The sequence below is a fragment of the Pholis gunnellus genome, assembly GCF_910591455.1.
Source record: "Pholis gunnellus genome assembly, chromosome: 4".
Classification (NCBI taxonomy): Eukaryota; Metazoa; Chordata; class Actinopteri; order Perciformes; family Pholidae; genus Pholis; species Pholis gunnellus.
Window position 1 is genome coordinate 23,284,370 of NC_136530.1, and position 19,426 is coordinate 23,303,795.

Sequence of the window (19,426 nt, forward strand, 5' to 3'; positions counted from 1 at the left end):
GAAAATGGAAAAGTATGACGAGTTTAAAGTACATTTCCATGTAGTGATGAACAGTGTGGGATTCAGCGTTCACATTTAACCTCCCAAGTTGTCTTCATTATTGTGGAATGCATTCATTCAGCGTGTTTGTTCTAACAAGCAAGGATGAATCGCTTCCTCCCCAACCTTTTGAGATCTTTTGTGGGGGAAATTTGGAACAACACATTTGCTGTCCAATGCAGATTGAAAACCTGGGCACACGTCCAAAGTCGTCTTTTGTGTTAGCACTTGGATGCAGGGATAACCTCTGACCTCTCGTCAAAAGAGATACAAATGTCATTGTCTGGGTCCCTACACATCAAAGATAATGTGTTGTTTCTGCTGTCCTGTGACATGTTGATTTAATTCAGCGGTGGCACCAACGGCAGATCGACTAACTAATTTGTTGCAGACTCAAGAAAAACATGGTCAGCGTCACTGAGATTGTCCCCTCACCTCATTAAATCTGAATTTTCTTAAAGCCATGTCAGACCCCTGACATTCTTCCGTCGGCATGTTTTATGTTTTTGTCCAGGCTGAGTCCCACTGCTGAAGCCACGGGACATTCCCACATTTTAAATCCAACTCATCGTTTGCAGAATGTCTTTTTGGCAACTCCTCTCAAAGATTCGAATCGCTGTGTCTTTGCCTTACGGAACACTACTCACAACTGGATCTGCTTTTAAAACAGGAAAAAGGAAAAAAAAAAAAATCTGGAAAGGATTTTCATGAAGCTTTTCCTTTCACTTACTAACTGACGCTGCTTAGGTTTTGTGAGTAACATTAGTCTCTGTGGATTGCAGGTTTTGATAAGTCATGCTGAGCCCAAGGATGGGAGTGGCAGGCCGCTGGATTTTGAGGATCTGGAATCTGGAGACGTGCTGTCCCCGAGAGACCCGGTGGACTTAGAGAGGACGTTTACGGAGCCGGCAGAGCGTCAGTCCTTCATAGCGGTGAGAATCACTGTGGCTCTGTCTCTGTGAGAGCTGCGGCTCAGTGCAGGGTGAAAGTTGACAAGTCATCTACATCTCTATGTAAATCATTCAGAGTGGGAGGAAACTCCATTTCCCACTGTCCCCTGGTGCACGTAAAGACTCCTCTTGCAATCGCCCTGTCTTTCCATGATGTCTGTTTTATGGACTTGACCTGAGATTTTCCATTTTGAAGTTTCTTCATATTATTCCCTCTACGAACAAATTTTCCCTTTGTCTCATCCATTCGGTTGTTCTTGTTGATACAGTTTGTTTTTCCTTACCCATTTTCCGATCCGTCTTAATGTGGTCATACACTGCCCCACACAGGGTGAAGGTGCTTAGCAGTGGCATCAGATGTCAGATCCCTGCTGATAATTGTGTCGGCGTCGTCTCATTCTCCTCCTAGTTCAACTGCACGTACCGAAAGAACCGGGAAACCTCAGCAACGGTTCCCAGGATTGTACCAGGACCAGGGAGGCAACCGGCGAGCAACATGACGTTTAACATGGAGTTGTACAACAAGCTGCCGTTCAACAGCCCCTCGCGCCAGGCCTTCTACACTGTCTCGCAAAAGCAGCAAGTCTTTGTGGAGGTATGCCTTGCATTTCTAATAAGTCAGGGTATGTGTCAAGCGCGTGTTTGTCTTATGCAACGTGTGTTTTTTGCTCCCAAATGGAAGCTTTAGTGAGAAAACGGTGCTCTCTGTCTGGGACTTTAACTGCTTTGATCTCTTAGTGTGGCATCCACAAAGTCAATTTGTATTTCGTCTAGTTGCGGCTTAAAAAGCCAATACTCACTTTCACCTCCTTATAGTCTTGGTGTCTCCTCCTCCTCTCCTCTGTCTGTCTGCCTCAAAATCCTCCTTTCACAACGCGATTATGGAGGTCATGTAGGAGATGGCAAAGACTCGTACTCTGAGGTCATTTGACAAGATGATTTATGATGATATCAGCGGGAGGTGCTTCGCTGAGCCAGCTAGTTACAAAGGCTTTTCTGTGTATGTGTATGCGAGACCTTCTCAATGAGGACGCCAGGGAAGGGAAGGTTGTTGATGGAAAGACGTTGATGGCATATTAACTGAAATACAATGCAGTCGACATAGCTAATGATTTAGCAAACGGTTGTAACCAATCCAACAGGCATTAGCATTCATTTTGAGTCGTTTTGGTGTCCACCTGATGAATAATAGTCATATATTCACTCTCTTTTCAGCTCTGGTCTGGTTTCCACCAAATATCCGTCTCATTGGCAACTAAATGCTTCACCATGTTCACCAGCTCGTCTCTATTGGTTTCTGTCAGCTGTTTGGTGCTGCTTAGTGTATAGTGGGATTAATGAGAGGGATGTTAGCATTAAAGATGCAGCCTTAAATCCAAAACAAGGAGCTGAAAGGTGCTTAAAGGTTTGGTAGAACTGACGGAAACTGGGGTTGCAACCATTTCCTCATTTTTTGTCTAAAAATATTGATCAGAGAGGCTTTAAAGGAACAGCAGGAAAGTTTGGGTAATGAGCTTATCTAGCTTTAGATGAGAAGATCAACACCCACACTCAAGTGGGTTTAAAATGGAAATGTTCTGTGTGAACTGAAGTAGAAGATGATGTGGAAGATGCAGTATAAATGATGGTGCTAGTGTTTATCAGAGCAGCATTGCATTCTTGCTTTGTCATATGATACGTATCTGCAGAATTAACAGTTTTTTTTCTTCTTCTCTGTCATGCGCTCCAGGTCACATCAGCCGCATCCGATCCGGAGCTGGGGTTCCTCCTCATATCGTGCTTCATTTCTCCCGACTCCAACCCCAGCGCGGCCTCAGACTACACTCTCATCGAGACAGTCTGCCCCTCAGACGACTCCGTCAAGTACTATCCTGAGAGGGGCTTCCCTGTCCCTCACACACAGGCGGAGAAGAAGAGCTTCAGCTTCACCTTCAACTCAAAGTTCAACAGGTCTCTGCTTTTCCTGCACTGCAAGATGTGTCTGTGCTCCAAGAGTTCTCAGAGCAACCAGAGACTACCAATGGTATGCAGTATAATCTTCTCCAAATGACTTCTTTATTCTTCGGCCTATGCAATGGTTTTACTATACTCTCTCTCCTGAGGCATAGAGTATTAGCAGTGTTTTTGTTTGGGAAGATCTTGGTGTAGTAGTGCTCCATCTTTACTCTGGCTGGCCCGAGCCGTTCAGTATCAGGTCTGCAAAGCTAAGCAGGAAGCATGAATCAATGGAAGGTTTTGCCATGTATCCAGCTGCAGAACTAAATAAGTATCTTTCATTTTTATCTCACTGTGTTATCTGTCCAACTCATACAATCTCTTGTACCTCTTTTCACCTAAAAGAAGTTGCGGCTGATTTGTGACAGCGAATCTAATTGTTATACTCATTCATGCTCATGAGTTTGTCATTTTTTTGGTTTCCAAGTGTATACTCCTGTCAGGTATGACAGAAGACATTTACAGAAATGTGAATGTTTGCTTTTGTTTTTACAAAACCTTGCGTTCAATCCTTTTTTTACAGAGTGACGTGTGTCTTTTTTTTCGGGATTTCTTCACTGTAAGTTTTAAGTTAAAGTCAATTCTGTCCACACAGTGCTTACACCCCAGGGAGCCCTGCGATTCTCTTTCTGGGGACAACATCATGGCGATGATGATGAACTACAAGACGTCTACCAAGCCGCTGGTCGTGGTGGATGGAAATGGTCAATCAGAGGAAACAGGTTAGTTGAGAGCAAAGAAAAACACATTTTACACCTACTTAGATGGCACGAGTTCTCTGGTGACTCTTGTCCACATTTTTGGGTTTTAACAGCGCTGCAAATGATGAATTCAGCCCTGACTTACATTATTTTGAGTGTATAGTGTGATACGGAAACTGGAGTAAAGGGAGAAGCAGCCAGAGAAAGCTCGGTCCGGTACTTTGCGATTAGACCGAAACCGCAAAACGCTGCACATCACTTCCCCACATCTGGTCACCATTAACTGCAGTGTGTGTGTGATTGTGTATGCGCCCACGTGTCTGTTTACATTAACATCCGTACACAACAGTGTGTGTGTGTGTGTGTGTGTGTGTGTGTGTGCGTGTGTACATACTAGCATGTGGTGGACTGCAGTAAAGGGGATCGTGCTAACGCTGAGGCCCAGCTCGGCTGCTCTGGACCAGTCCATGCTGAGGGAGAGGTGGAAAAAGAGGAATCATACAGCACCAAGCTCCAGTTGTTTTCACTTAGGGCCTTCACTGTGCCCCCCCCCCCCCCCCCCTCCACTAGAGGAGGGGAGGAGGGTGTGTGTGTGTGAGGAGAGTGGAGGTCCTCTTGTTGGCTTTGGGACTCCAGCCAGAGCCTAAAGGCCCCTCGATCATCACTTGTTTAGCCTCTCATTGTGTTGCGGAGTCTCTAAGGGCTGTGAGTGTGATCGGAGGGAGGGAGCAGCCTGCAGATGTGGGGGGAGGACTGAGGTAACCACGGTCACATTTTACTAATTATGGCCTAAACTGAGATGGGGTGATATCATGAGTGCCCGATCTCGGGTGGACTGCCAGAGCTTTTCGAATCAGCATCCCCTCTGAGCAATGACATCAGCATCAGCCGAGTGGTCAGTTTGAGTCAACTGCATTGACTCATGGTTTTAATATACATCACATCATTTTAATCCGTGTGAGCTGGAGCCTGAGCGATGCATCAGCAAGGCCGATACTGGCCTATTTAAGGTTGGTCTGGATATGTTGAATCGGTTTATGCGTCAACTGATCAAAATCACGAGAAGCGACAAAGACACGTAGTTTGTCACATGCATAGTTTGCCGCCCAGACAGCACTGACGAGCAGGATTAAGATAAAGAAGAATCAATTAATCCGGAATGAAATCATTTGTAGCTGTAGCCATACGCTCAGTACATTATGTTGGCCACAACTCCGTTTCAGGATTTATTATTGTTATAATTTGCATTTTTTAAAACTCTCAATTATCGATAAATATTGTTAAGCATCGGCCTCAAAAATCCGGTATCAGTCGGCTGCAGAGTGAGTGGTGACGGAGTTGCACAGAATATTGCTGAACAGAAGTGGGTGGATTTCTTTTACATTTCGGGTTTCAAGGCTGGGCTGGTATATAGATGCAGTCACTTTTCAGCACAGAAGTTCCAGTGTTGATGCTAGAGAAGCTGCTGAAGCTATTGGTGAACAGAGACTCTGAAACCTCCAGTAATGAGTGAGTGAGGTACACTGGTCCAGAACAGGCACTGCCCACCACATTACTATGCCAGGTCTGCGGGGTTTATTTTCCATGGAACAGATAAAGTAAACACAAATATGCAATAAACACACAACTCCATTTAAAAGGCATCTCTTGTGCTCGGAAGGTAAACACAACAAGCTGCCTTTTAAAGGGCCACAGTTCAGCACTGGACAGTATCCCAAAGAGCTCCTCTTGATCGACAAATCAAACGGGGCCACTTTTTGGCCAACTTGGTGCATGGAAAAACATAACGGCCTCAAAGCTCTGCCATCAGAAGTGGATTTACTGCTTCGCAATAAATTTGACTGGATCTGGTAACGTTCAGGAAAGGTTGAAAAGTATCATTTATGTGAGAGGTTGGCAGTGTTGATTGTATTGTTGCACGAGTACAAGCAGTACTTCTGCAAAGAGTGAAGGAAGAAGATGGAAAACCTATAATAAGTCTGGTTTTATTACATTACATTAAACAGTAATGTAATCCGCTTCAAAAGAAAACAGGGTTATTGTAGTAAAGTCTATTGGACAGGCCGAAGCTGCAGTGTTTGAAATGTACTTTGTAAATGAATGTGTTGCTCTTCTGTGATAGATATCTGTCATGATGTATCACCTTAAAATCAACTGAATGAGGTCTTTTTGTTCTCACTATGGGCTGCTGTATTCACTGGCTTGATGTCAAGACTTATCGGTCTAAAACTCAAAAGACAATAATGTTTCTACTCGTACAAGAGTTTGGATTCAGGCTTCAGCACACTGGCCATTAGATGAATATGTAACCCAGAAGTTAGCATCGCACTGGTTCTTTCGACAAAAAGTCAATGGGATTTTTCCATTGGAGTCCATTGCAGGATATAAGCTCTGTGGCAAACAAACGATACTTTTGATACTCGCACGTTTTGTTCAGCAGGACAATCTTCACAAAAGAACTTTTCTGTCTTCTGAAGTGTGAATGCAATCGGCAGAAGTAAAAAGCTAACGTTAGGCTATAAACAAATACACCCACGATCGCACGAGCGCGAGAATACACAACAAGGCTGTAATATCGGACTAGTTGGTGTTTAGCAACCGCCTTTTCTAAGACACTTAAAAGCGTCAAAATTCCCTAGTGGGGCATTTACTGACATATTTTATCTCGTAGAAACAAAATCTCTTCACCTTATTTCAGGCACCTCACCAAAAACCAATTAAAAAAACCATCGACTGTGAGACGAGGTAACCGGAAGTGCAAACACGCTGACTCATTTCCTTGTTTTTAGGAACTCATTCCTGCAGCACTCTGTTGCAGTAACAAACTTTGGAAGTACGAACAAGCTGGCCACCTCCCTGTGAGGAGAGGTCAGAGTTGAACAAAAACATGCTCGCTCATTCCAACGCAAGAAGACTTGTATAAACAAATGACGTTCATCGAGATATCAAACTATTCCAGCTCTAGCAGCGGCTTAAAGCTGCAAACATAGGTTGTGAGTTTAACTCCTAGGGTGCTGTCTGGTTCTGTTAAAGTACTGTACAGCTGTGAAGCCCTGACAGACGTCCAGCAGAGTATTGTTCCCCATTGGCTTCAATTAGAAAAGCTACATGGACGAGAGTCATGTAAATCTCTCCTCACTAAACATAATCTTTAAGTCGAGTTCAAGACTTTGGTGGCCTACGTTCGTTCAAGCTCTTCCACTCTCTTCTATACGTGGGGCTGACAGCCTTACTGACCACTCTCTGCAGTCTTAGCTCAAGTCACACGGCACAGACAACGCTGGAGCGGTGTGACGAGGGGCGGAGGGTTTACAGAAAAGGACGTCCTCTGGCCATCGTCCCCTCTGATATTAAAGTCCCCTCTGATGACCCGTCATCCATTATGCGATATGAAAACTCAAAAGGTGTCTCGTCCAAGAATAGCACCCATTGTGCCAGAGTCTTGGACGTGAACCAAGCTCGCCTCTTGAGTTTGCCCCGTACACAAGCGCCTTTGTATTTTCTTTGTTAAGACATCATCGCAGCCAAGTTCACTTTTGAAAGCCTTCCAGATGGCTTGAAATAAACCAGCCAGAGGGAGTCAGTAGGTTCATCCTTTACGAACCCTGTCAGCTTACAGAGTAGCTGCTGTCCTCCAGCGCTTGTCCTGGTTCAGGCTTCTGTGTCACATTCCTCAGAGAGCTGCTTATCAAGACAGGACAATATCAGCAATGTGCTTATCCTCCAGCCTGGGCCTGAGCAATTAAAATGTATAATGTGCATCACTAGACATGATGGTCAACATCCATTGAGTTGTCCCTATTTGTTTTTGTTTTGCAGTGACTCCTTCTCACAAAGCGACCCAAAGCCCACAACGTCCTCCCGATGACGGTAAGTTATTTCACAAAAGCTTCCCAATATATTATTCTCGCTGTCTTTTACATTTACATGTGCGTCTTTGTATGTGAATTATATGGAGCCCCAAAATGTAAATAAATAAATAAGACATGAATAATGAAATGGTGAGAAATTAGCCGTGTTTCCATTGACATATTTTTAAGCACGTTTTAAAGTATCGCATTAGAAAATGGCACAAATTTGATAAAATGTCCCCAATTGCGCAAAACCTTTTTTTTTTTACGCTCGCTTGAGTTGGTTTTTGCCTTTGTCAAAAAAGAGTTGATGTGTTAAATGGGATATGGAACTACCTTTGCCTAATAAATTCTGACATAGCAAACATTAACTCACACAACTGATCAGCTCTTTCTGCTGCTGGACAGCTAATACCAGCTTAAAACGGGCCCCATTAAAACAAATCAGCTTGACAATTGAATGGAAACATGGCTTAAGACGAACCAAGACATTTTGAAATGGTCTAAGAAATAATGCATCGGTTATTTTTTTCATTATTATTATTTATCAAATGATTGGCTCGTCACACAATTTACTCATGTTATTATTCATTTGCAATGTCTTCTTATTCATTGGATATTGGGCACTTTGGCTCCATAGACTTTGTGCTTGAAAGGTTTCAAACGTGGCGACGTGTATGAACCGTGCTCCGCTTTGTCTCCCCAGACGCCCTGTACGTGCTGGACACTCCGACGGTGGTGGGGATCGCCTTTGCAGCCTTCGTGATCGGGGCTCTGTTGACCGGAGCCCTGTGGTTTATCTACTCACACACAGGTAGGTGCCTTACCTGCTACTCCACGGCCCCGGCTCACCTCTCTGCCTTAATGAAAAGATAAGACGTGGAGGAATGTCCGAGTGTCCCGTTGCCAGAAATGTGCCGCGGGGAATGCCAAACATCCTGCTGCTGACAGAGGCCAGTTCACAATAACAGATTGACTCCTTTACTGTAAATATATCCTGTTGGTCAGCAGCGAGGGCTCCTCTCTTTCCTGCCTTTGAATGTTTTTGGGAGCTGCGGGGTGGTCGGCGAATATTCTCAGTACAATGGCTGGAGACGAGTTGGAAATTCCCCCTTGTTGGGTTTAGCGGCACTCACAGGAAAAGACACACAATCTGTCCATTAGATGCCAAGATCTTCCCCATCGTCCCCAGCCCGCCGACCCCAGCTGACCCCTGGGAGGAAGTGTGCTCCCAGCAGCCCTCTGGAGTTCACCGTTGCATAAAGCTGCTCTGTTCTCATTCGGCCTGACCGCTGACCTGTTGATCGCCATGAGCGTCTTTTATAAATGGGGTCAGGATGTTTGAGTGAGGTCATTCAGCAAATACACCAACGTGAGTGTTTAAGTTTTTTGCTAAGATGAAGCTCACATTTAGCCAGCGTTAAACGGCCCGATCAGTAAATGATAGTTGTGAGTGTGGCAAAGATCTGGACACTCGTCAGAGTTAAACTGTTCCAGTCATGCTGAGTCGCATCTATAAGTGTTTCGTTAAACACGATTTCATGTGGCAGAACATTTTTTAGTGCCTTTTATCTTTATCACAATATTGGTATTGGCTCCGCTTTAGAAAGCCACTTTACTGAAGCTTTAAGGGTTTCCTAGAGTGCCTCATTGGCTGCTCTTCCAAAGATATTAGAAGTGAATATGTACAGAGAAACAGGTGTAATGATGGTAGTACTGGAAAGACTTTTTACAACATGTTCCTGTTGATGTTATCAAAATAGGCCTTAGCTGGGCGTGTTACGCCTCCTTGGCTGAAATGGCCTTACATGGCAATATTGGCAGTTCCATGTAAACCCTAAGAATGTAGATCCCCCAAAACAACCACCAGAAATATATCAGTCCAGAGTGTATTTTAAACTACAGAGTGATGAAACATGAAAACAAAATTGGGTCTTTCCCCCCAGGCTCTGAGGACAATGGCCTCTTGAGAAAGAAACTTTCTTTTTTTTTTTTAGGTTACACACTCATTGGCATTATAGTTGAGGGTTTTGTATCCGATGCGGTTTAATTCCATAAAAGGCAATTAGAAGAATAAGCGTTTTTGAAAAGCGCCCCACGGTATATTATATGACATGTTGCTCGTTATCTTGGCGCGTACAGTAGGTCTGCTTTCTGCCAGGGCTGCAGTCATGTCTGGCAAGAGATCTGCTCAAATGGTGAAATAACATACGGACGAATAATTCTAACCGATTGTGAAAACAGGCTGAATAATTCACAGGGGGAGAAATTTCACACATTATTTGCTCTGAAATCCAAACACATGCTACAAGATTAGAACACAATGGTGACAGATACTCAGCAGCTTCATGTTTTAGCCCCGCTAGCGGCTTACGCCGGTCAGTCCTTCCTCCACTTTGGTTCAATCGGAAATATCTCAATGAAGACTATTGGATGGATTGACATTCAATTTATTCAGGACATTCATTGCACCCAAAAGATGGATTCTAGTGACTTTGGTGATCTGCTGACCTTTCCTCTAGCGCCACCATGAGGGGGGGTTTCTAGTTTTGTTCCACTTAGAATGAATTATCACTTTTAATTCAGATTCAAAACTGCAATTTTGTGCCAAAACAACATTTTTGTGTTAATAAGCATGTTAGCATCCTAAGTGTCTAAACTACGATGGTGATCGAGGTAAACATTATACAGTGCAAACTTCTTATAATGTTCACATCTGTCTCGATCAAATTGATCACTGTAAGCGTATTATTTACTATAACAATAATAAAAAAAGAAATAGAATCACCATAGTCTTGATTTTTTTCCATATGTAGGAAAAGACCGAAAATAAGAAAGATTCTTAACAAGCTTTTTGATCCATATAAGTGGCTTCCATTGTACCTGCTAAATATTAGCATGTTAGCATCACTGCGAGTGTGTTAGCATGCTGACATTAGCATCTAGCCTCACAAATCCGCTAGCATGGCTGTAGACTTGTTTTCTCAAATGTCTCTCTCTCTCTCTATCGCTCTCTCTCTCTTTCTGTCTCACCTTGTCCATTCAGATACAACATTTCATGTGAGACAGAGGCAGGTCAGAGATAATAGAAGATGTCTCTATATTTGATTCTAGAGTCCAAACTTCAACCGTAGTATTCTTCAAGCCGCGTGGTGTGACGCTGCTGGTCCACGCTGCACGCAGTGGATACTACGGGTCTTCATACACAGCATGTTTCTGTGACTTAAAAGCAGCATTTATCTCTCCGGTCCAGAAAGATAATATTGGACTCTGGGATTGATATTTCCCCAGACAGAGGAGGTGAATCCGAGGCCCCTTTTTGTTTGGTAGAGCTCTCGGTCCTGAGAGAGAAAAGAACGCTGGCAGCTCCGCTCTGGTAAACATTAGCACTGAGGGACTGAGGGGCCCCGAAAGAGGGAGCGCCATGTAAGATCGCCTGCAGACACATATGCCTGTCATAAACACACACACACACACACACACACACACACACACACACACACACACACACACACACACACACACACACACACACACACACACACACACACACAGCTTTTAGTATAAACCAAACTATCGATTGGAAAATATTTGTCAAAGAGGACACGCCAGGAAGCTAACGAGGAAAATACTGCAGTAATAACAGCGTCCAAATGCTCAAATTAAACACAGACTTGGCTCTATTTCAAAAGCTGCTCATTGTCAGAGACGTTTTCGTAAACATTTGTAAGCACTTTCATTAGCCTCTTCAATTGAAGCGTCGGATCCCGAGAGTCTACCAAATGAAATGCTTATTTAGACATAGAGCAATAAACCAGTCAGTGGTTTGAGCTCCATTCAGAAGGTCCTGTCTTGTGTTTGTTCTGCGTTATTTACTAAAGCCAGGCTAATTGAATCCAGGTCACTCAAGAAAATTAACTCCATGAACGCCAATCCTCTTTCTCGCTCTCTCTCTCTCGTTCAAATTGTCCTCTGTCAGAGAGAATGTGGCTGGTTGTTCCTGTGAGGTGAGGCTTCTCTGGTCCTGAGCGTTTGAACACACTTTGTGAATCTGTGGCGGATTATTCTTGAAGATGGTAAAAGTTAGCGCAAACGAAGTCCAGAGTTGCGTGGCTTTGCGTATTCGCCAAGTGCTTTGTGCTCCAGTCAAACAGCTTTACCCAAACCGAGTCGTCATGTTCCTGCCTTTCTCTGCTGTTCTGTAATACACATACTTTTTTTTCTATCTTCCTTTGGTCCAATCCCCTCCTCCCTCCCTCCCTCCCTCTCCCTGTCTCTCTCTCTCTCTCTCTCTCTCTGTCCAGGTGAGACAGCTGGCACACAGCAGGTCCAGAAGCCCCAGCCGGCCTCAGAGAACAGCAGCGCGGCCCACAGTATCGGCAGCACACAAAGCACACCCTGCTCCAGCAGCAGCACGGCGTAGCCCAGGACGCCACCCGGCTGGGTCACCGGTTTGTTGATCTCCTTCCATGAAAGGAACTATTTTTTGGAGGAGATGTGATGGAAAGGAAAGAAGAAAAAAAAGTATGATTTGAAAAAAACCCCACACAATAACACCGTTGATCCTTGTGTAAATTCCTTTTGTGCCACTTCAAGTGCGTGCAGACAAATATGCTGTCCTGGTGTTACTGGTCTGTAACAGTAGCATTCCCAGCTTGGCAGCCTCACCGCCATATTTAGTTTGAAAAACTACAAGAAACAAATGTGAGTTCAGGCATTTCTTTCCAATCCAAATGCTTTCGTTTTCTTTTTCTAACCACAAATCACAGCCTTTTGTTTTGACCCTAAATGGTGAGATTCATGCTGTTTGTAGCAGGCAGGTCTCCTCCAATAGCAAGGACAGCAATCAGGCTGCAGTGATGTCAGTATTAGTAAGTGAGATGTTAAGGGCTGGACTGTAACACTTCACAACGTGCAACCCTGACGGTGGCAAAGGAGCAAAGCAACCACTATTAACATGCGGACAAAAGTGCAGTATGAACGAAAGTCGTCATCTTGACACAAAGAGAGAGAGAGAGAGAGAGAAAGAGAGAGATACTGTTTAAAAGGTGCGAGGAAGTGTAGATATTGAATGTAAACAGAAGAATAGACGCCAAAAAATGTGAAAGAAAAATGTGAAAGACATGCTGATTTAAAAATTCCACATTTTGTAATGTACGCATACTTCCCTCCTAATGGATTCATACACACAGGCTGGTAAGACGTATTTCACCAGCGCTGTCTGTGCGGCAGTTATAGTCATGTTTTTCATTAGACGGGCCTCTGAGCCTCACTTTCATTGATGTTACACAACTTCACAGGGGCATTATGGGTTCCCTTTGACCAGTCGTCGTTCATGGAATAGCTCAACATTTTGGGGAATGCGTTTAGTTGCTTGTTGATGATGAGATCGACACCTCTCTCATGTCTGTGCTTTAAGTACTGAGCTTGATATAGAAGGTGATCGCTTAGCTTAGCGTTAAGACGAAAAGCAGAGGGAAACCGTTAGTTCAGAGAATTAGTTTAAAAAAAAAAAAGTTACATAAAGAGAAACTATTCGCCAGGGTTTGCTATTTACCCCCGCTTCCAGTTGTTATGCTAAGCTAGGCTAATCACCTCCTCAACGTACAGACATCTCAGAGTGGTATCAATCTTGTATCTCACTCAAAATTAGGTGAATAAGCCTATTTCCCCAAATGACAAACCATTCTTTTAACACCTGTATATTTTTGTTGATATTGTAAATACTCAAAATTGTTATGAGGCGGAGTCTGTGCAAATGCTGGTCTTGTACTTCTGGATTAGACAAGATCAATCAGTGTGAGATGCAAGTTAATACAATTCCTCATTTTAAAATGATAAAATAAGAATCAGGATGATGAATATTCTTCAACTTTAGAGTCTAAATTAAAGACCTCAATTCAAGAGCATGGCTTGGTAGAGCTGATGTAGTTTGGGTCCTACTGTCGGCCCTTTACAGTAGGGCTGCTACTTAATGGAGTCTTCATTCACGAACCTAAGAAAAGCATCAAGTCTTCACATTTGAGAAACTTTAAACAGCATTTTAACATGAACAATAACTTAAAGCTAGGGTTGGTAATGTTCTTCTTCTTCTTGAAAAAAAAAAAAGGGGGACGGGGTGTCCGTGTTGCCGACTTAACGAATTTTTTATTTGAAAGTTTTAGCCACTTTTGGAGCTAGTGCCGCTAGCTACTTACATAAGAAAAGAGTTTTTCCAGTTGGGTCACTTTAAAAATGTAGCGCACTCTTGCTAGTTTATCAACATTACCAACCCTAGCATGAAAGGGTTATTGTTCTGTACACACTCAGCTGATTGTCCTCTTATCCGACAGACTAGATTTGTTCCATTATAAAGCCAGACAGTGTACAGATTATAGGTTTTCTTATCTTTTTGTATAAATCTTGGCACTGACGGCGTGTTGAATAAGCTGTAGACAAAGCTCATTGTTATGGACTTTTATTTTCATGTTGTTGTTTTTTTTAAACTGCAACTCCACGACTTCCCCACCGTCTCCGAATGATCCGAATGTTTGCTGTCGTGCCTTCCTTTAACCTGTATGTGTTTCACAGAATGTATATTATCTCAAAGCTTTTTGTTTCTTTTCTTTCTTATGTAAACATGTGTAAAGCTTTCTACAGAGGGAACAGAGTCTAAATATATATTTGTGTATAAAATTATATTTTGGAATATATTTACCAAGAGAACTTTATTGTCTTCTATGTGTGTATGTACTGTGAATTGTGGATGTGCTCAAACATAACACATGTTTATGGGGGATTTATTTAGTTTATTAATTAAAACTTCACGGCATGTTTTGTGACACATTAACTGATTATTATAATAATTATTGTTATTATTTTGATATATTCACCTACATTTGAAACTCTATATTTCAATTGTTTATTGAAGAATGTGTCACAAAACGTGTTATGAGTTAGTAATAATTATTATATATAATACAGGTCATTTCTTCTGTTCATGGAATACAGCTCCTTGTGGTTTATTTGAACATTATCATAGTTTGTCATCATCTTTTGTTTAGCTAATGTGTTTTCCTAAAATATTTTCATATGAAGTAAAGAAATCATGTTCTAGAACCTTGCAAATGAATATATCATAAATACAAATGTCACATCATTGAAGATAACATGTAGCAATTCATATTTAACTCTATTTCAACATAGCATTAGTAAATGATGGAGTCAATTCCACCACCTTTAATGTGGATGTCTAATCTGTGTTAAATTCCTCAGTGCGGGCTTAATGACCCAGAAAAGTTTGTCTTCCTATATCCTAGAGTTGGAAGTAAGGGAGAACTACAAGCTGCAATGCATCCTGGTACATGTAGGCACTGCTGGCACGGCTCCGCCAGCAGGAGAGCTCAGCTTTCTGGGTCAATATAGCACGCACTGAGGAACTCATTGGTTCAATTGACTACATTTACCATCAACACTGACCGGACATCCACATAAAAAGTGGTGAATTCTCCCTTTAATGTTCCTCCTCAGTTACCGTAGTGTCAGCAGTTAAACCAAAATGAAAGGGGAATGTATATTAAGAATGTGTTCTGTTAGAATGGAGGGTGGAGAACAAATCCAATTATTGTGTTTCTGGAAACTCAACTGTTTTCAATAACACTCGAGAAATGATTGTTATTGAGCATTAGAACCACTTGGTCTTGTTTTGTTTTATCGGGCCGGTTGCCAGGTGTGTCCACGCCAAAACCTCAGTTATTAAGTAAATATGCAGCAGTGAAACGTTGCCGTTGTCGAGCAGCATCGTTGTGAACAGCCGCACTCTATCCCACTGCATGCAGGGAAAGATCCGTGTCCTGCAGAGTGGAGATGTGCCGCAGCCTGTAATCAGCGGTCATTGTGGCAAGAAGGCTTTCTGGCATTCCTCTAGTTTTGGGGGTTTCTCTTATCGACTGCGGCGAATCCGTCTCCCTCGTGTAATTATCTCCCCCCACCCAACCCCCTTGTGTCACGCTGTTCAGTGGCCGAGCCTCGACTCATGTTCTGGATCTAATCTTACCAGGGGAGAACATTTGGGGATATTCTTCTACTCAAACTAACCATGCAATTCTTGAAAGCTCAAATTTCAACATTCCTCCCTGCCTCATGCCCCAGTGCATGCTGGGGCTCCCCTGATGACCCTGAATGTGTTTAAAGTATGAAATATGGATGCTGTATCAGACAAAAGGAGCAGTATTATAGTAGTAGATCACGATATGACTTCTAGTTCATGCTGACCTGAAAACAGCTGTAATCAGAGCACAAATCCATGTATGTAGTTATCGATTGTATTTTTTTAACCATTTGACTACCTCATGCTTCTCTATGAATGTGTAATGTGCGCGCTACGTCGTGTGTGTGTGTGTGTGTGAGAGAGTGTGTTTTCTGTATGTTTGAACTTGAGAGACGCTTCTAGATGATACTGCAGTTGGGGGCGATTAGGGGGCCCCGCGTGGTTTCACATTTATTTTTCATTCTCAAAGCAAACGATGAAGAGTTTGAGCTTTCCCATGTTGCCAAGATTGACTTTTGTTTTCGCGGGGAGGGGAGCGTTGTAAATGTGTCAAACTTTGATAAGCCGTTATTATTATTTTCTTTCAGGATTTTGAAACTTTTTATATGATGTAAATATGCACGATAGCTGTATACCCCATTATGTCCAATAAAGTCTCTGTAATAATATACGAGAGTGTTGTTTGATGATTTCCAAATGTGCGAGGGCACAGCGTGGATACCTCCTGTGTTTTTAGAACAATGACCTGTAATAATGATGTGTTAGCGCATGGCTCCGTTGCGGTGAAGTCGTGACTCGTCTCTGGTGAGCTCATAGCGTGACACAGACCATTGCGGAGGTTTTCCCCTCCCCACCGGGCATGTGCTCCATCTTTGTTTTTGATCACAGCTCCTTGGAGACGGCTGTAACGCAGCGCGATTCCAGGACAGGAGGCCTCCCGTCATGCCAGCCCAGATTTGGGTGGACTGCTCCGCGTGACCCCTTCGAGGCCTCTGTGATGTCACACCTCTGTTCCCCCACACTGCACCTCGGCTCTGCGACGCGCTCCTGTCCAAACCGATGACTAATATCGAATCCTTAAAGGAGCGCTCACCCCCGCCTCATCGAGTGCAGATCGTGATTGTCGTTATTTTCATTTCCTGCTCTCCCCTTCTGGGTAGCTGGAACACACATTTGTTGTTTTGCTTTTACACTCCGCAGCTAATCCATTTAGTGACTGATTTCTGTGCCCCAGACAATATAGTGCATGACAAATACAAGATCGCATTAAAAAAGAGCTTTTGGGGGGTTTATTTGATTTTAGCTGACAGGACTCCAAACAATGACGCTGGGGAGGCTGCACTAATTTAGAGCAGACCTCTGCTCCAAAACACGATTACTTGAATTAAGTTAAGTGAGACTTTCTGGCTGGTTTACAACAGCGGAGGGGGATGAGAGCATATTAACAGGCTGCGTGTACCAACCTTCACAGCGCCTCTTCCTGTCCCATGGCACATAACTGCAATGAGGTCGGAACAATAACAGCACGTCCTGCGAGGGACTCGGGGCCAGAGAGACAGACTGTGAAGATCTTGCTTCACAGCATCAAAAGTGAATTATGTGTAAGAAATGACAACCTTCAAGACTTTCACAAAGTTAAACAACGTTTAGCAGTTGTTTTCCAAAGTTGGATTTTTAGTTATTAGCGTAAAAATTTGATTTTCTTACTCCTGGATCAAAATATGACGCTTCCTGTTTCCCTTTGGCTCTCAAGTACGGAAGCGCGTTCACATTAATATAGAAGCTGAAGCTTTTTTCAGTAGTTTCCAGTATTTATGCTAAGCTAGGCTAACTGGCTGTAGCTTCACGGATGTAAGTGCGATCTTATCTTATCAAATGAACTATGCCTTTTAAAGTTGCCACTTCCAGTAATCTTTTCTTAAATAACTTGAATGGACAGACAATATTCCTGTTTTTAAAGTACGCATTAGCGATTCATTTTCTTACGATAAAGAACACTCGGTAACAGTGGCCAAAGGATGTCAAATGTTCACACAGTTATACAGATATACAGTACAGGCTGCTCCCCGGACATATTCCTCACATTTCACTTTCAACAAGTTGAAAATAACATATTTAGCCATTAACGTCCTTTTCTGCTCTAATTGATATCCTTTTCCCTGTCAGGGCTATTCTTTGTTTGCCATGCTGAAACTGTATAGCCCCCGAGCTAACTTTAGCCTCCCATCACAGCTGGTTCTTATGCTGCACCAACATATGACTGCGCTATGTTTCATTTTGCTGCCAGAATCCATAAAACATTCCCATTTTGCTGAATTGCAAACCCTGTTTTCATTGTGGCACATGGGTACAGCATGTGTGTATTTTTTTAGACATCTGAGGCCCTCGAACTTACTGCTGGAAAACATTTGCGTGTTTCCAGTGGGAAGAAAAGAAGAAGAAGAAAAAATCTCTGGAGCCTAAAATTACATTGGTCATAATGAAAAGGTTCAATCATAACTAGCATTATACCACAAACATCTCCCACTCGATTAATGTTAAAGTCTTTTTTTCTCTGTACCCCTTTCTCCATCTCCAAGCTGGCCTCATTGCGCATACGCACACACACACACACACACACACACACACACACACACACACACACACACACACACACACACACACACACACACACACACACACACAAACAGATTCCTTCCTATGCACTTAATTGTACTGACTAATTTGCTGCCCAAGTCACAAATCTAAACTGAAAACAAAAACAAACTGGAAAAATGACCCATGCAGCATTCAGTACTGCTGTACTGTTAGGACAAACTGTCTGTATTCCTGCTTTGCAAGTGGAGGACTTCAGGGACCCACGATGAAAGGGGACAACGACAGCGTCCAAAGATTCCTTTAAAAACTCACTATGGGCCGAGACATCATTTACACCGGGCCACATCTTCCCTCACACAGCAGGAGCCTGATTGCATCGACCCAACAGTTTCCTGTGAAAATAACTGAGGTGGATGGTAGTGTGTGTTTCCTGTGTGGTTGAAGTCCTAACTTTTTAGAGGAGCACAGCGGTGCACGTGGCTTGTGCAGACACATCGTTCATTTACACTTGGCTAACTTGTGGCCTCGACCCCAAAGTGCCTCAAACCCAGAATGTTTGCATGGGTTGTGCGAAGTGAACATCGAGTGTCGAGTGGTCTTGCAACCTTGCAGTTTTTGTTTTTGTTTATTTTTAAATATATATATATATATATAGGCCTATATATATATTATATGACTGAATGCTTTTGACCCAATATGCTTCAGGAAGGAAATTGCTGTACTTTATATATTTTGTGAAAATATTTTTTATAGTTTGAAAACAAACATTTATTAACGATTTCATAACAGGTGATCATAATAAACATATCTCATGCTAATTACGTGAGATCTCAGCAACTACGTGGCTCGCAATATCCAAAAGAATGTTTGCTATTACGTCATCATTAAACGTTCTAATTTATGCAGAGACGGAACGTTCGGTGAGGTTCCATAGAACGTGTCTGCTCACTTCTCCTCACTTCACCTGTTAACTCGACTGTGAACGACTGTTTCTCCTGGAAGAAAAGCACTAAACACAAAGCTAGTTAGCGAACTCAACCATCAGTGAACAACAAGGTAAGTCCTCTAACAGCTAGCTTATTAGCTCAGAGTAAAAGTGAAACACTCGTGACGTGGATTTTTGAAACATATTTCCTCTGGTCTGTTAATTGTCAAATTGTTCACCTCAAAGAATTGTTGAAGAAATATTCAGAAGTATTATCAGCACAATAACTCAAAATAAGAGCTTATCATGCAAATTGGCTCATTTCAAAGTTGTATATC

General features: G+C 42.8%; 1 protein-coding gene across 1 annotated transcript in view; it reads left to right on the forward strand.

Moving 5' to 3' along the window:
• Positions 1–16,233, forward strand: part of tgfbr3 (transforming growth factor, beta receptor III) — a 62,318-nt gene extending 46,085 nt beyond the window's left edge. Inside the window, exons 11-17 of the mRNA XM_079158519.1 lie at positions 822–971; positions 1,399–1,584; positions 2,719–3,012; positions 3,580–3,706; positions 7,505–7,555; positions 8,243–8,350; positions 11,841–16,233. Coding sequence (XP_079014645.1) covers positions 822–971; positions 1,399–1,584; positions 2,719–3,012; positions 3,580–3,706; positions 7,505–7,555; positions 8,243–8,350; positions 11,841–11,959 — 1,035 coding nt within the window. The 3' untranslated portion in view covers positions 11,960–16,233. The remainder of the gene's footprint in view (positions 1–821; positions 972–1,398; positions 1,585–2,718; positions 3,013–3,579; positions 3,707–7,504; positions 7,556–8,242; positions 8,351–11,840) is intronic.
• The last annotated feature ends 3,193 nt before the right edge of the window (positions 16,234–19,426 follow it).